The sequence below is a fragment of the Balaenoptera ricei genome, chromosome 6 (assembly GCF_028023285.1).
Source record: "Balaenoptera ricei isolate mBalRic1 chromosome 6, mBalRic1.hap2, whole genome shotgun sequence".
Taxonomy (NCBI): domain Eukaryota; kingdom Metazoa; phylum Chordata; class Mammalia; order Artiodactyla; family Balaenopteridae; genus Balaenoptera; species Balaenoptera ricei.
In genome coordinates, this window is record NC_082644.1 from 9,301,678 (window position 1) to 9,314,683 (window position 13,006).

Consider the following 13,006-nt stretch of genomic DNA (forward strand, 5'->3'; position numbering starts at 1 on the left):
TCAAGGTGCTTTGGGACCACAGAGCAGAAAATAACTGTTGAAGGCTACATAGTTTCCCAGGTGGATAAAGGATGTATCTAAGGCAAAGAGAAAAGAACTGCAAAGGCATGAAGGCAAAGAAGAAGGTCATTGTGGCCCCAGATGTGAAAATAATCAAGGATGACTCACAGCACAGCCAAGGCTTTGGGGAGTAGCGGGAAGTGAGGCCGGAAACGTAGGTGGATCACGCCAGATCACTGAGGGTCTACGTGTCATGCCGAGGATTGGGACTTTGCTGTGTTTAGGGTCATTGGAAGGGGCCATCCCAGGGTGCTGAGAAGGAAATGAGCAAGGTCATGTTGAGGTGATGGAAAGAGAACTGAGACAGCCGCGTGCAAGGTACAAGGTGGAGCAAGAAGAGAGTGAGGTACCAGAGCCCAGGACGATAGTGAGAAGACCATCGCCAAGGGCCTAAAAAGAGATGCTGAACTGAAGCCAAGACAGGAGAAGATGGCGGCCAGGCCCGAATCTGCCCGGGGTCAGGGTCTGGGTGCGGGGGAATGTCGGGGTGGCAGGGGCTGTGTGGAAGAAGTGACAGCTCCGGGGTGGGGGAGAGAAGGTCTGCGGGCAAGATGGGCCAGAGCTAATTTATGTTCCTTGTATCCCCGCACTCACCCGGGGATGAACTGAGGGAAAAGAGAAACGTTAAGAACAACTGACTTTAAGTACAATACTCTGACAGCGGAGGAGGAGCAAAAAAAAAAAAAAAAAAAAAAAAATGACAGTGCCAGTTTCTGGAAAGTGACATCTCCTAAAATAAATATCTCCTAATTTATTGTCATAAGCTCAGTGTACTCAGCCAACTCTTTTCATTTCATTTTAAACATTTTGTCAGCATTAGACAGGAAGCGAATGTTGATCATTTGTTCACATGCTCCTAGTTGTAGAGCTCTCATTAGTGATTTGAGCAAAATACATTAATTCAGCCATTGCAACCAGTTACCTGACATGTTCCTAAACGTGGTGGCAACAAACTCAGAGGACTGAAATAAAGCCTGGATGAAGGATTCAAGCACTGAATTCTGATTTACTTTAAATCTCCTAAGATAAGAACAAACATTTGTCTCAGATGCTGTATGTGAGGCGGCCAGAGTACACAGAAGAATGCCTGCCACAGAGTGTCAGTGTAAGAAGCCAACCTGAAGCAAGCCTGGGGTATCTGGAAGAGCTGCGCTGAAATACTGCCATGTATTCACCCAAAGCGACCTTGGGAGCACCTGACGGGTGTGTATCCGTATGTGTGTGCTCACCTGAGAATGTGAGAGACTCTGAGGAGGTGGGGGAGATGGTGGGGAGGAGAGAAGGAGGTCAAGGGCAAAGGTGAGCGAAAGGGACCCTTCAAACTGATTTATGTATTTAATTAAATTAATTAATTAATTAATTAATTTTTTATTTTTTTAAAGATTGATTGATTGATTGATTGATTGCTATGTTGGGTCTTCGTTTCTGTGCGAGGGGTTTCTCTAGTTGCGGCAAGCGGGGGCCACTCTTCATCGCGGTGCGCGGGCCTCTCACTATCGCGGCCTCTCTTGTTGCGGAGCACAGGCTCCAGACGCGCAGGCTCAGCATTGTGGCTCCCGGGCCCAGTTGCTCCACGGCATGTGGGATCTTCCCAGACCAGGGCTCGAACCCGTGTCCCCTGCATTAGCAGGCAGATTCTCAACCACTGCGCCACCAGGGAAGCCCTAATTTATTTATTTTTGCAGTTTAAAAAAATTTTTTTATTGGAGTCTAGTTGATTTACAATGTTGTGTTAGTTTCTGCTGTACAGCAAAGTGAATCAGTTATACATATACATATATCCACTCTTCTATTTTTTTAGATTCTTTTCCCATATAGGCCATTACAGAGTATTGAGTAGAGTTCCCTGTGCTACACAGCAGGTTCTTATTAGTTATCTCTTTCATATAGACTTGTGTGTATGTCAATCCCAATCTCCCAGTTTATCCCTGCCCCTCTTATCCCCTGGTAACCATAGGTTTGTTTTCTACATCTGTGACGCTACTTCTGCTTTGTAAATAAGTTCATGTATACCCCCCTTCTTTTAGAGTCCACATATAAGCGATATCATATGATATTTGTCTTTCTGTGTCTGACTTACTTCACTCAGTATGACAATCTCTAGGTCCATCCATGTTGCTGCCAATGGCATTATTTTGTTCTTTTTTATGGCTGAGTAATATTTCAAGTCTGTATTCCAAAATTCAGAGACAATATGAAAAGCAGGGGCAAGGAATGAGATAAGAAATATCCACCCTGAATCAACCGAAGAAGGCCACTGGGTAAACTCTTCCTATGAAGTATTGGATGAGAAGGATTAGAGCAAGTGATACAGCTGATTTGGCTACGGAGGGACTCCAGAGATTACTGATGTTCTTATGCCATGTCAAAGGCAACCATGACAGATGGGCATGGGCAGACTCCTTAAAGAGAAACTCCTCTAATAATTTTTTTAGCAAAGGGAATGACTTTCTAAGCACCTAAGGGAAAATTTATAAAGGAAAAGTTTCGACCCAGCAACACATTTTAATTTCCTGAATGTCAAGACAAAAGAAATTGACAAATTGGGTAAAGTAATTACAATATTTTTTCAGATAAAGAATTACTATCCCTAATATCTAAATAGCTTTTTACAAAAACAGTTAGTAAATAGCATACCTCAGCTCCCTCCATGCACCTGCCCCCCAGCCATCAGTCCACCTGCACCCAGGAAGGATGCTCTAGCCCAGCTGTACCCTGGAGGGGTGTTTCCTGCATGTGTAGTAATGGGGACTAGCAAACGTCTGCCTTCTCTTGGGCTGCAAAGTGAGTTGTGAATCCCAACCTTGCGGAGGGGCTCCCCCGCCAGGTTTGGTCCTTCCTTTCTTCCCTAACCCTGAGGTATTCTTGGAGTCCTCTTGACCCTTTGTAGTTACTCCTCTGTTGTAGTTTATAATTCTTGATATTAAGCTTGCCCTGTTCCAGTCCTGCATGGTTCCTGTTTCCTGAATGGACCCGGCACATCTTTGGCACTTCTCCGTTGCCACCAACACCTTCACAGCTTCTGATGGATCTCCACCCTGACCTCCCCAGATCTCACAGCTCTTCCTGAATGTGAGGGACAGACGGTAAAGGAGGTGTGTTTGGCTGGTGTTGTCTGAGGTCTATCCCCCCTGCACCACCTCACTTCACTCAGCTCCATCACCGGTCTTCGCTGGGAAGATGCTGGGAATACGGGATAAGAAGGATTTCTCAGTGCTTCTCATGTGCGAATGGCTCTTTCTTTTCCCTTTCAGATGAAGCTCCATGTGGCTACAGACCCAAGTTTTCAAACTCAACATTGGTACAAGTTCATGAACTGTTTGGAGTCCAGGAAGGTGAGTTCCCATGGCAAGTGAGTATCCAGATCTCTCGGAAACACCTCTGTGGAGGCTCAGTCATACATCGGTGGTGCGTTCTGACGGCTGCACATTGCTTCTCAAGAACTCTGTAAGTTCCTGACGCGTTGTCTTAATTTACATCAGGTCTCCTCAACATATTGTCTGGGCTGGGTAGCTTGTAGCTTAGTGGGTTAGTGCACAAGGTTTGTGAAGCCGTGGGCTCTACACCAAGTGTGTTCCCACTGCCTTTGTACTGAAAAGTATCCGCTCTACACCTACTCTCTCCTCTGAGGTTAACCATATCCAAAGGTTGGCTACTAGTTGCGACTATGCACCCAGTATTGGAAAATCAGTACAAAGTTTCCCTTCCCCTGCCTGCCATCTGTGTAGACAACACACTGTATTCATTCATCGTACACATCCAGGCTACCGTGTGCTGTTCTAAGTGATGGCGATATGGTGGTTGACAAGACAGTCAAGACCCCTGTGGTCAAGGAGCTCACAGTCTATTCTCTTGGGTGGAGTCATCCCACTAACTTTCGATGGGGAAGTGTCCCTGGGCTGGCTGTTCACTAGCTCAGAGTTCTGCCTGAGTTTAGACCCCTGGCTCCTGCCACCTACGTATGGTATGTGCCTTCCCTTTTGAACCCACAGAAAGCCCACATTTAGGTTTCCCTGGGCTAGACAGCATGATGCTTTGGAAGACTCAGGTCTGAATTTTGGCCTCACTACTCTAGCTTTGTGATTCTGACCTAGCTCCTTCACCTTCTTCTTCTGAACCTTTTCTCATCTGTAGCATGACAGTAATGCCGCCCTCAAATAAGTTATGTGGATTAAATTAAAGGAGATTACACATGTAAAGTCCTTAGTAGAAACCTGGAACACAGAAGAATCTCAAAACATGAGAATGATGGTAATTTTTTTTTAGTACCCAGAAGCATTGTAGAAAGAAAGTTAGGATTCTTCCTTCCTGGGCTGTTTTATAATCGCATCTCCCCAACTGTTTACCATCGGATGAAGCTCATGTAGACCACCATCCTGAGATAACTCTGAGACAGTGATTCCCCAACCAAGCATAGTCATCAGTTATTCTGCTCCTTTCCCAAGGCACCAGGCTGGCCAGACAAGGATGTGGGAGTAGGATGAGGAGAAGGCCAGAAGCTCCTTTAAAATCCTGAGCCTACAGGAAAGGAAATGTTTAGGGAATCAAAATCAAAACAGAAGTAAGAGTCCAGAGTTGTTATGCAGACTAAAAAGCCAACAAGAGGTATAAATCCAGACTCTTGGGTTTTAATGGTCATGTAGGGAAGTCGTCACCAAACTTTTTGGCACCAGGGACCAGTTTTGTGGAAGACAATTTTTCCACGGACCAGAGGGGGTATGGTTTTGGGATGATTCAAGCGCATTACATTTATTGTGCACTTTAGTTCTATTATTACATTGTAATATATAACGAAATAATTATACCACTCATCATAATGCAGAATCAGTGGGAGCCCTGAACTTGTTTTCACTTGCCACTCACTGATGGGTTTTTTAAATTTAAAAAAATTTTTTTAATTTTTGGCTGCGTTGGATCTTCGTTGCTGTGCGCGGGCTTTCTATAGTTGCAGCAAGCGGGGTCTACTCTTCGTTGCAGTGCACAGGCTTCTCATTGCGGTGGCTTCTCTTGCTGCCGAGCACGGTGTCTAGGCATGTGGGCTTCAGTAGTTGTGGTTTGCGGGCTCTAGAGCACAGGCTCAGTAGTTGTGGCGCATGGGCTTAGTTGCTCTGAGGCATGTGGGATCTTCCCAGACCAGGGCTCGAACCCGTGTCCCCTGCATTGGCAGGCGGATTCTTAACCACTGTGCCACCAGGGAAGTCAACTGATAGAGTTTTGATATGAGTCTGCAAGCAATTGACTTATTATGGTCTCTGTGCAGTCAAACCTCTCTGCTAATGATAATCTGTATTTGCAGCCGCTCCCCAGCGCTAGCATCACTGCCTCAGCTCCACCTCAGATCATCAGGCATTAGATTCTCATAAGGAATGTGCAGCCTAGATCCCTCACATGCGCAGTTCACAGTGGGGTTCGCGCTCCTATGAGAATCTAATGCTGCCGCTGATCTGACAGGAGGCAGAGCTCAGGAGGTAATGCGAGCCATGGAGAGAGGCTGTAAATACAGATAAAGATTCACTCACTTGCCGGCCGCTCACCTCCTGCTGTGCAGCCCGGTTCCTAACGGGCCAAGGACCGGCACTGGTCTGTGGCCTGGGGAGTTGGGGACTCTTGATGTAGGGAACAAGGGCTTGAGCTCTTGGAGGGTAGGTTGTAGGAACTGAGAACCATTCACAAAGAATGGACACTTAATGGGTTATAGCCTCAGAGAAAGTGTGGGCTCAGAGAAAAAATCCTCTGATGAAAGGAGACTATTCTTTGTTTTAGTCTCAGCAACAGAAGGGGGAAGAACTCTCCTTAGAGAAATGGCAAACATGACCCTACCCTCAAAAGTGTCTAGAGTTCAAAGTTAACCATGTACATAGATCAAAAACACCAAACTGAAAATTTAATTTAATTTAATTTAATCTCTCAAGAGATTCAAGAAAGAAGAACAAATCTTCTCTAGAGACATGTATCTCCAGCATAGGTAGGGCTGCCAGATAAAATACATGTCATAGAATTAAATTTGAATTTCAAATAAACAATGAAAAAAGTTTTAGTATAAATATGCAGCATAACGTATTTGAGAAATACTTATACAAAATATATTAGTTGTTTACCTGAAATTCAAATTTAACTAGGTATCCTGTTGTTGTTTTTCTCCTAATTCTGGCAACTCTAATCATAGTTCCCTACATAGTCCCATAGATTAAGTTCAGCAAAACATGACTCCAAAATGTAAAATTGCTAAACTCATATAGGAAACAGCCATCATGAGAAAGTGCAGGAAGAATAGAAGATTATACATCTAAAGACTTCAGCCATATAAGTTACTAGATAATAAATATAAACAATTATATTTCAAAAAAGAGGGAACTGAAAACTTGACACTGAAAGCAAAATAATGTCAAAGATGACCAGGCAGAATTGAAAAAGAATCAAACAGACTTTATAGAAATAAGAAATATAATCAGTAAACCAGTAGATGAATCTGAACAAATTACCCAAAATGCTAAAAGAAGACATGAGAAATGTGAAAGGGAAGTTAAGAAATAAGGAGGGTAGATTGAAAAGGTCTAACATATGACTACTGGGGTTTTAGAAGGAGACAAACAGAAATAACGGAGAAAAGGAAATGTCCAATAAATTAATGACCAAGTATTTTCCATAACTGATGAAAGATATGAATCTTCCAGTTCAGGAAACCAAAAATCCCAAGCAGAATTTATAGAAATATATCTCTAAGCACATTTTAGTGAAATGGCAAAACAACAGAGAGAGAAAATCTCCAAATCAGCACATGCAAGAGAGAGTGTACTTATAAAGGAACACTGAATTGACAGACTTCTCAACAGCAACAATGGAAGCCAAAAGATATTGGAATAATACCATATTTAAATTGTCTACACCAAACTATCATTCACGTAAAGCAGATTTAAAAAATGCTTTATCAGTAAGAGGTGGGTGGAGGGTACAGTTGGTGGGTGCAGTTGCGTTTCGCCGGCCCGTAAGGGGAACTGCGCGCTTGAGTTGACCAGGGACTGAGCATTTCAGATCTGCTTCAGATCTCCGGACACTACCTTCCCGGGTTTTCCACCCAGCTTTCACCAAGGCCTCCCCTGTTGTGAAGAATTCCATCACAAAAATTCGATGGCTCTTAACACCCAGCAGGGGATATGCCACCTAGACAAGAATTGGAATTCGGCGTGGGAAAACTAGCCAAGAACTCAAGGAGGCAGCTTTGGAACCATCATTGGAAAAAATACTTAGAATTGATCAGATGGGAAGATGGTTTATTGCTGGAGGGGCTACTGTTGGCCTTGGAGGTTTGTGCTACTATGGCTTGGGAATGTCTAATGAGATTGGAGCTACTGAAAAAGCTGTAATTCGGCCTCAGTATGTGAAGGATAGAATTCATTCCACCTATGTGTACTTAGCAGGAAGTATTGGCATAACAGCTTTGTCTGCCCTGGCAGGGAGCAGAACTCGTGCCCTCGTGACTTCATGATGAGAGGCTCTTGGGTGACAATTGGTGCAACAGTTGCAGCCATGATTGGAGCTGGGATGCTGGTACAGTCGATATCATATGACCAGAGCCCAGGCCCAAAGCATCTTGCTTGGTTACTACATTCTGGGGTGATGGGTGCAGTGGTGGCTCCTCTGACGATATTAGGGGGGCCTCTTCTCGTCAGAGCTGCGTGGTACACAGCTGGCGTTGTGGGAGGCCTCTCCACTGTGGCCATATGTGCGCCCAGTGAGAAGTTTTTGAACATGGGAGCACCCCTGGGCGTGGGCCTGGGTGTCGTCTTTGTGTCCTCACTAGGATCTGTGTTTCTTTCACCTACCACTGTGGCTGGCGCCACTCTGTACCCAGTGGCAGTTTATGGTGGATTAGTTCTTTTCAGCATGTTTCTTCTGTATGGTACACAGAAGGTAATCAAGCGTGCAGAAGTAGTACCAGTGTATGCAGTTCAAAAATATGATCCCATCAATTCGATGCTGGGAATCTACATGGATATATTAAACATATTTATGTGAGTGGCCAGTATTCTAGCAACTGGAGGCAACAGAAAGAAATGAAGTGACTCAGCTTCTGACTTCCTTAATACATCAGGTATCTGGCTTGTTTAATAGGGGCAGATATTCTTTAAATAGTTTGTGCAAGCAGCTTTCGTTGAAGTTTAGAAGGTAAGAACTTGTCAGCGTGTTTCAGGTGTTCCTGTAATGTGATGCTTCAGGTGTGCTTTTTCTTCTGGAGAATAAATTCAGTAGTTCTCTTCCAAATAGCACACACATTTTCAATTCTCGTGTTTGAGTAATTCTAAAATGTTCTAATGAATATGAAAACCAAGTTTTGTGTTGCAGGAACTTAAGTATTTTATCTATTTTTAAATTTATTTGGTTAAGTGAAATTTAGCAAACTTGTGTACCTGCATTTTTCATTTTGGAATGCGGAATATTAACAAGTAATGTCATAAGTGATGTAGGGGTTTGGTAAAGGGACCAGAGGGAAGTAAAGCGACACCTGCAGTCTTTCTTTGAATACTTAGAACTTAGCACTCGTGTAATTGTGGTGAGCCAGTGAGGGGGTCTGGATGTTTGGAAACAAGTCATGGCTGTACGTCTGCTGAACTTACCAGAAGCACTGAGCAGAAAACAAAGACACAGGTGATTCTCCAGGCTCTCCTTACGATACAGATGTGATCAGGTTTGGCTTCTCATTGTTTGACACTGTTAGGATTGTCCACAATGCTAATCATATGGAGAATTCCTGTTATATATATTATGTGTGTGTGTAAGTCTTACTTTTGAATCGTCTAGAACAAAATATCCTTAAAACACTCAGGAAAAAATATTGGAAGCATGAAAATTGTTGCATTTTTAAGTATACAAACAATATGTGCATAGTTGCTGAATATTTTTGCAAATTTATTGAAATGTTTAAAGGAATACATGCTTGCCTTTCTTATCTCTTCAGGCTTTAAAGCTTTTATCAGAAAAGCCTATTCATGGTTTACACTTGAGATTATGAAAGCAGTCTTCCCCCTCAGATTTAGTTTCTTGCATTCCCTCTCAGAGGAATCACTAAAAAAAAAGGAAGGCAAAGCAAGGCTTCTTTCATGAAATATATCAATCAAAAATGTAATGGAGAAAATGCTTCTGGATAGCTACTATACTTCTCAAGTCTACAGCTGATTCTGAGGTTGGTATTTGTACATTCCTTCTTCCAACTTGAATGAAGCTCAGCTGATCGTGGTTCTTTACTTGGTGGGGTGACCTAAACTTTCATTTCTGAGCTCTTGGTGGTTTGCCTAGATTGGGTTACTATACTTTTCCATTAATTTCTCCCTATGGATAATGAAATACTAACAGCATCCCCAGAGGATTACATGGACCCCCCCCCCCCCCCCCAGACATATTCCTCCTTGTTCAAACTCTATTTGCAGCATAGCTCTATTCTCTCGATAATAAACGTCAATCAGGGACTTCCCTGTTGGTCCAGTGGTAAAGAATCTGCCTTACAATGCAGGGGACGCGGGTTCGATCCCTGGTCAGGGAACTAAAGATCCCACATGACGCGGGACAACTAAGCCCACGTGCCACAACTAATGAGCTTGCATGCCTTAACTAGAGCCCGCGTGCCGCAAACTATAGAGCCCATGTGCCCTGGAGACTGTGCGCCACAACTAGAGTGAAGCCCGCACACTACAACGAAGAGCCCGTGCGCCACAACGAAAGATCCCGCATGCCGCAACTAAGACCCGATGCAGCCAAAAATAAAGTAAATAAATACATAAATAAATAATAAGTCTTTAAAAAAAAAGAAGCATCAATCATCTCAGTCAACACATTAACTCCTTCTTTGCCTTTTGGTTCAATGGCTTGATGAGCTCCAAGCAGCCAGGATGGAGTCTCAACTCTCAGGTCGATAGATCCATTGTGTTTCTCAATAAATGCATTCCTCCCTTAGGAACTAAGACTTGTAAACCTTCACAGCTCAAAGTTGTGATAAGAAGCAAAATACTTTTAGAGCAGATCATTAGGTGAATAGTAATTGGAATCAATTACTATTCCAGTTGCTTTTCTAACCCTTGATTTACAAACCCATGTTTTCTGGTCATGGGAGAATCAGCACATTATATTGAATACTGGCCCTTGAGATGCACCATACTTTGTAAAAGAGCACTTCAACCTCGTAAGTTGTTAGATCTCAACAGACTCAGTTACAGAAACTTCAGCAGGCCATTCCTCTTTTCTGGCAGGCGTGCTGCTTCCGGGTGCTGGGATACATGATAAGAGCAGTGAATCCCACGGGCACGAACATGTGGCCTCACTTCTGTTGCATTATAACCAGTTGATCAGAAGTTGTGCCCAGTGGAAAACCATATGATGAGTAACTAGGCATTTAGTGGGGTGGCAGAAGCTTTGTGAACAAGGCAGACACATCCATATACAGAATAAATGCCTATTTCTATGATGAAAAATTACTGCTTACTCCACAAGGGAAGAAGTCAAGTGTAATCAACCTCCCACAAGATAGGTTACGTGTTACATCATCCTCAGCCTACAGACGACGGCCACAACAGGGTCTTTCAAGGATGCTGATGTTGCTTATGGAAATGTACTTTGCAATGCCTAATTTAACATGGTGTCCCCAGGACTCATTTAAGGGATGGAGTTAGGGCATGGGTGAGCAGGTCACACTTAATAAATCCATTCTGACATTCCTATCCAAGATTTTGTATTCCTTCTTTTATGTTCTACAGAAGAATTCCATTTAATGTAGGCCATTTATTTTTGTCCAGGGTTTTAGTCTGTCAACTAAACAAACAGAGCCATTGCTAGCTGCTCCAGATAATTCATTTGAACACAGATTTTCTCTTAAGCGCACCCAAATTGATAAATTTGGCCAAATCACATTTTACTTTATCCTTTGCTTAACTCCTTTAGAATCTCTTCTCCCACATAATCCTCCGGTGTCTACAAACGTACATTAGCAGAATGTCGCAGTTCTTCTAATGTGTATAATATCTTCTGCCGGGTCAGATGAACTGATCCCCTATGAAGTCTATTGTGATGGCTCTACTTATGGTTCCGACTGCCCTGAGAGGTGGTAGGGGTGGGTTATGGGGAGAATCAGCATCCCCTGGGAAAGTATTTCAGTTAAGTCATTATAAAGTCTTCATGGAAACGGAGACTAGCCTTCCCAGAAAGGGGTAGAAGGGCTGCTTCTAATAGGAACGGAAGCTCAGTGGGATTTGAGGTTTTATTTTATTTTATTTATTTTTGGCCGCACCGTGCAGCATGTGGGGATCTTAGTTCCCCGACCAGGGATCGAACCCGCACCCCCTGCCTTGGAAGGCGAAGTCCCAACCACTGGACGGCCAGGGAAGTCCCGGGATTTGAGGTTTTAAAGTACACTAATTCATCTTAATCCATCCAAATATTCCATTGCAATTTTCTTGGTCACCTTCTTTTCCAATTAATCACCTTTCATGTAAGCACCTAAAGAAGTTGTGAATTCAAGTTATGTAGTCATTCTGCTACCTGCAGGAAGAACTCTGGGCCTGATTTTTAATACAGTAGATGAGAGATTCTTTTAGGGCAGTTGTAGAAACTTCTCTGGGCCTTAGATGATGCCTTTGGGTTGAAAATGTAAAACTCCAATATTATTGTTGCTGTTTTTCTGGTAAACTTTCCATTGCATTCGGTGACAGTAGCCATTGTACTTATCTCTTCCACCAGAAAATTCTATTGCAAAAACCACTTGTTCTCCTTTAATAGGATTCAAAGAATGACAGGTAATAATTTGAGAGACTGTTTTGACACTGCATACCCTGGACTCCCAGAATCGCATTTTCCACCAGTGACGAGGTCATTACTGCCTTCAAATCAAATCAAGCCTGACAAGAAATCTTTGATTCCCATCTTTGCAGTTGTATTTCCTGAAACCACCTTCAATACCAAATAACTGTATCAGTCAGGATTCTATCAGGAAAACAGAAAATACTCTATGTATCTCAAACTGAAAGGGATATAGTACATAGAGATGGATGCTTACAGAACCATTAAAAGGGTTTGAGTGCAAAGACCAGGAAAAACAGTTGCTTGCTTTGAGAAGCTCTGTAAGCCTCAGGAATCATAGGAACTCACTGCTAATGATCTTATTATTCTCTTCAGCATTAGAGTAACAATTTGCCAGAGGACATCCAAAGTTAATGGCAAAACCTCACAACCGTCTTCTGCTGAAATCTGCATGCCTGTGTACAGTGCTAAGGGCAGACAATGCTTCTGTCTTCTGCCTCCTAAAACTCGCCTGAGAATCTAAATTTGAAGCCTGTTGGGACTCTGAGAAACGTGACCAGCTTTCAGCAACTACAATTCTTGGGACAGTTTAGAAAGGCAGAGATGGGGCTAAACATCAAGATACAATATCCGGCACACTGATAAACTAAATGTGGAAAATAGACGAGCAATCCCTCAAATAGTCACTATGAGCATTAAGAGAGATAACACCTGCAAAGTCCTAAGCACAGTATATTATATATGTGTAACTTAAGTGCTTGACATTTTAAGTTTTTGGTTGCTGAGTCATCCATTTTGAAAGACATCCATCCTGAATAAACATATTGCCAGCTGTATGACACAGCCACTAGCAAAACAACCAGATAAGGAATCAGGCTTGTGAAGGTCCTCACCCATGAAGGTCCCTTTTCCAGAAAGCCCCGGGTAACCTACATAACTGCGTGAGTGACCTATTTCTTCCTTCCTGCACCCTAATTCCTGGTCGCGTGCTTTAAATTAGTCAATAAAGAATGAACTCGTGAGACCCTAGACACCTTACCTTCAACCCTAATAAAAGCAGATCCCCGGGTCTGTTACCTCTCTCTCTCTCTCTCCCTGCAACCTGGCTGTGTGGCCCCTCAGGTGTGCTGTGTACCCTCCAGGACCTGTGAGGAATAAATCT

The 13,006-nt window shown here is 43.2% G+C and overlaps 2 protein-coding genes across 6 annotated transcripts in view; one reads left to right on the plus strand and one right to left on the minus strand.

Moving 5' to 3' along the window:
* PRSS55 (serine protease 55) overlaps positions 1-13,006 on the minus strand; it is a 61,573-nt gene that overhangs the window by 30,892 nt on the left and 17,675 nt on the right. The window lies entirely within an intron of this gene.
* Positions 7,588-8,271, plus strand: LOC132367572 (growth hormone-inducible transmembrane protein-like). The gene has a single exon (XM_059926171.1). The coding sequence runs from the start codon at positions 7,588-7,590 to the stop codon at positions 8,074-8,076; it is 489 nt and encodes a 162-aa protein (XP_059782154.1). The 3' UTR covers positions 8,077-8,271.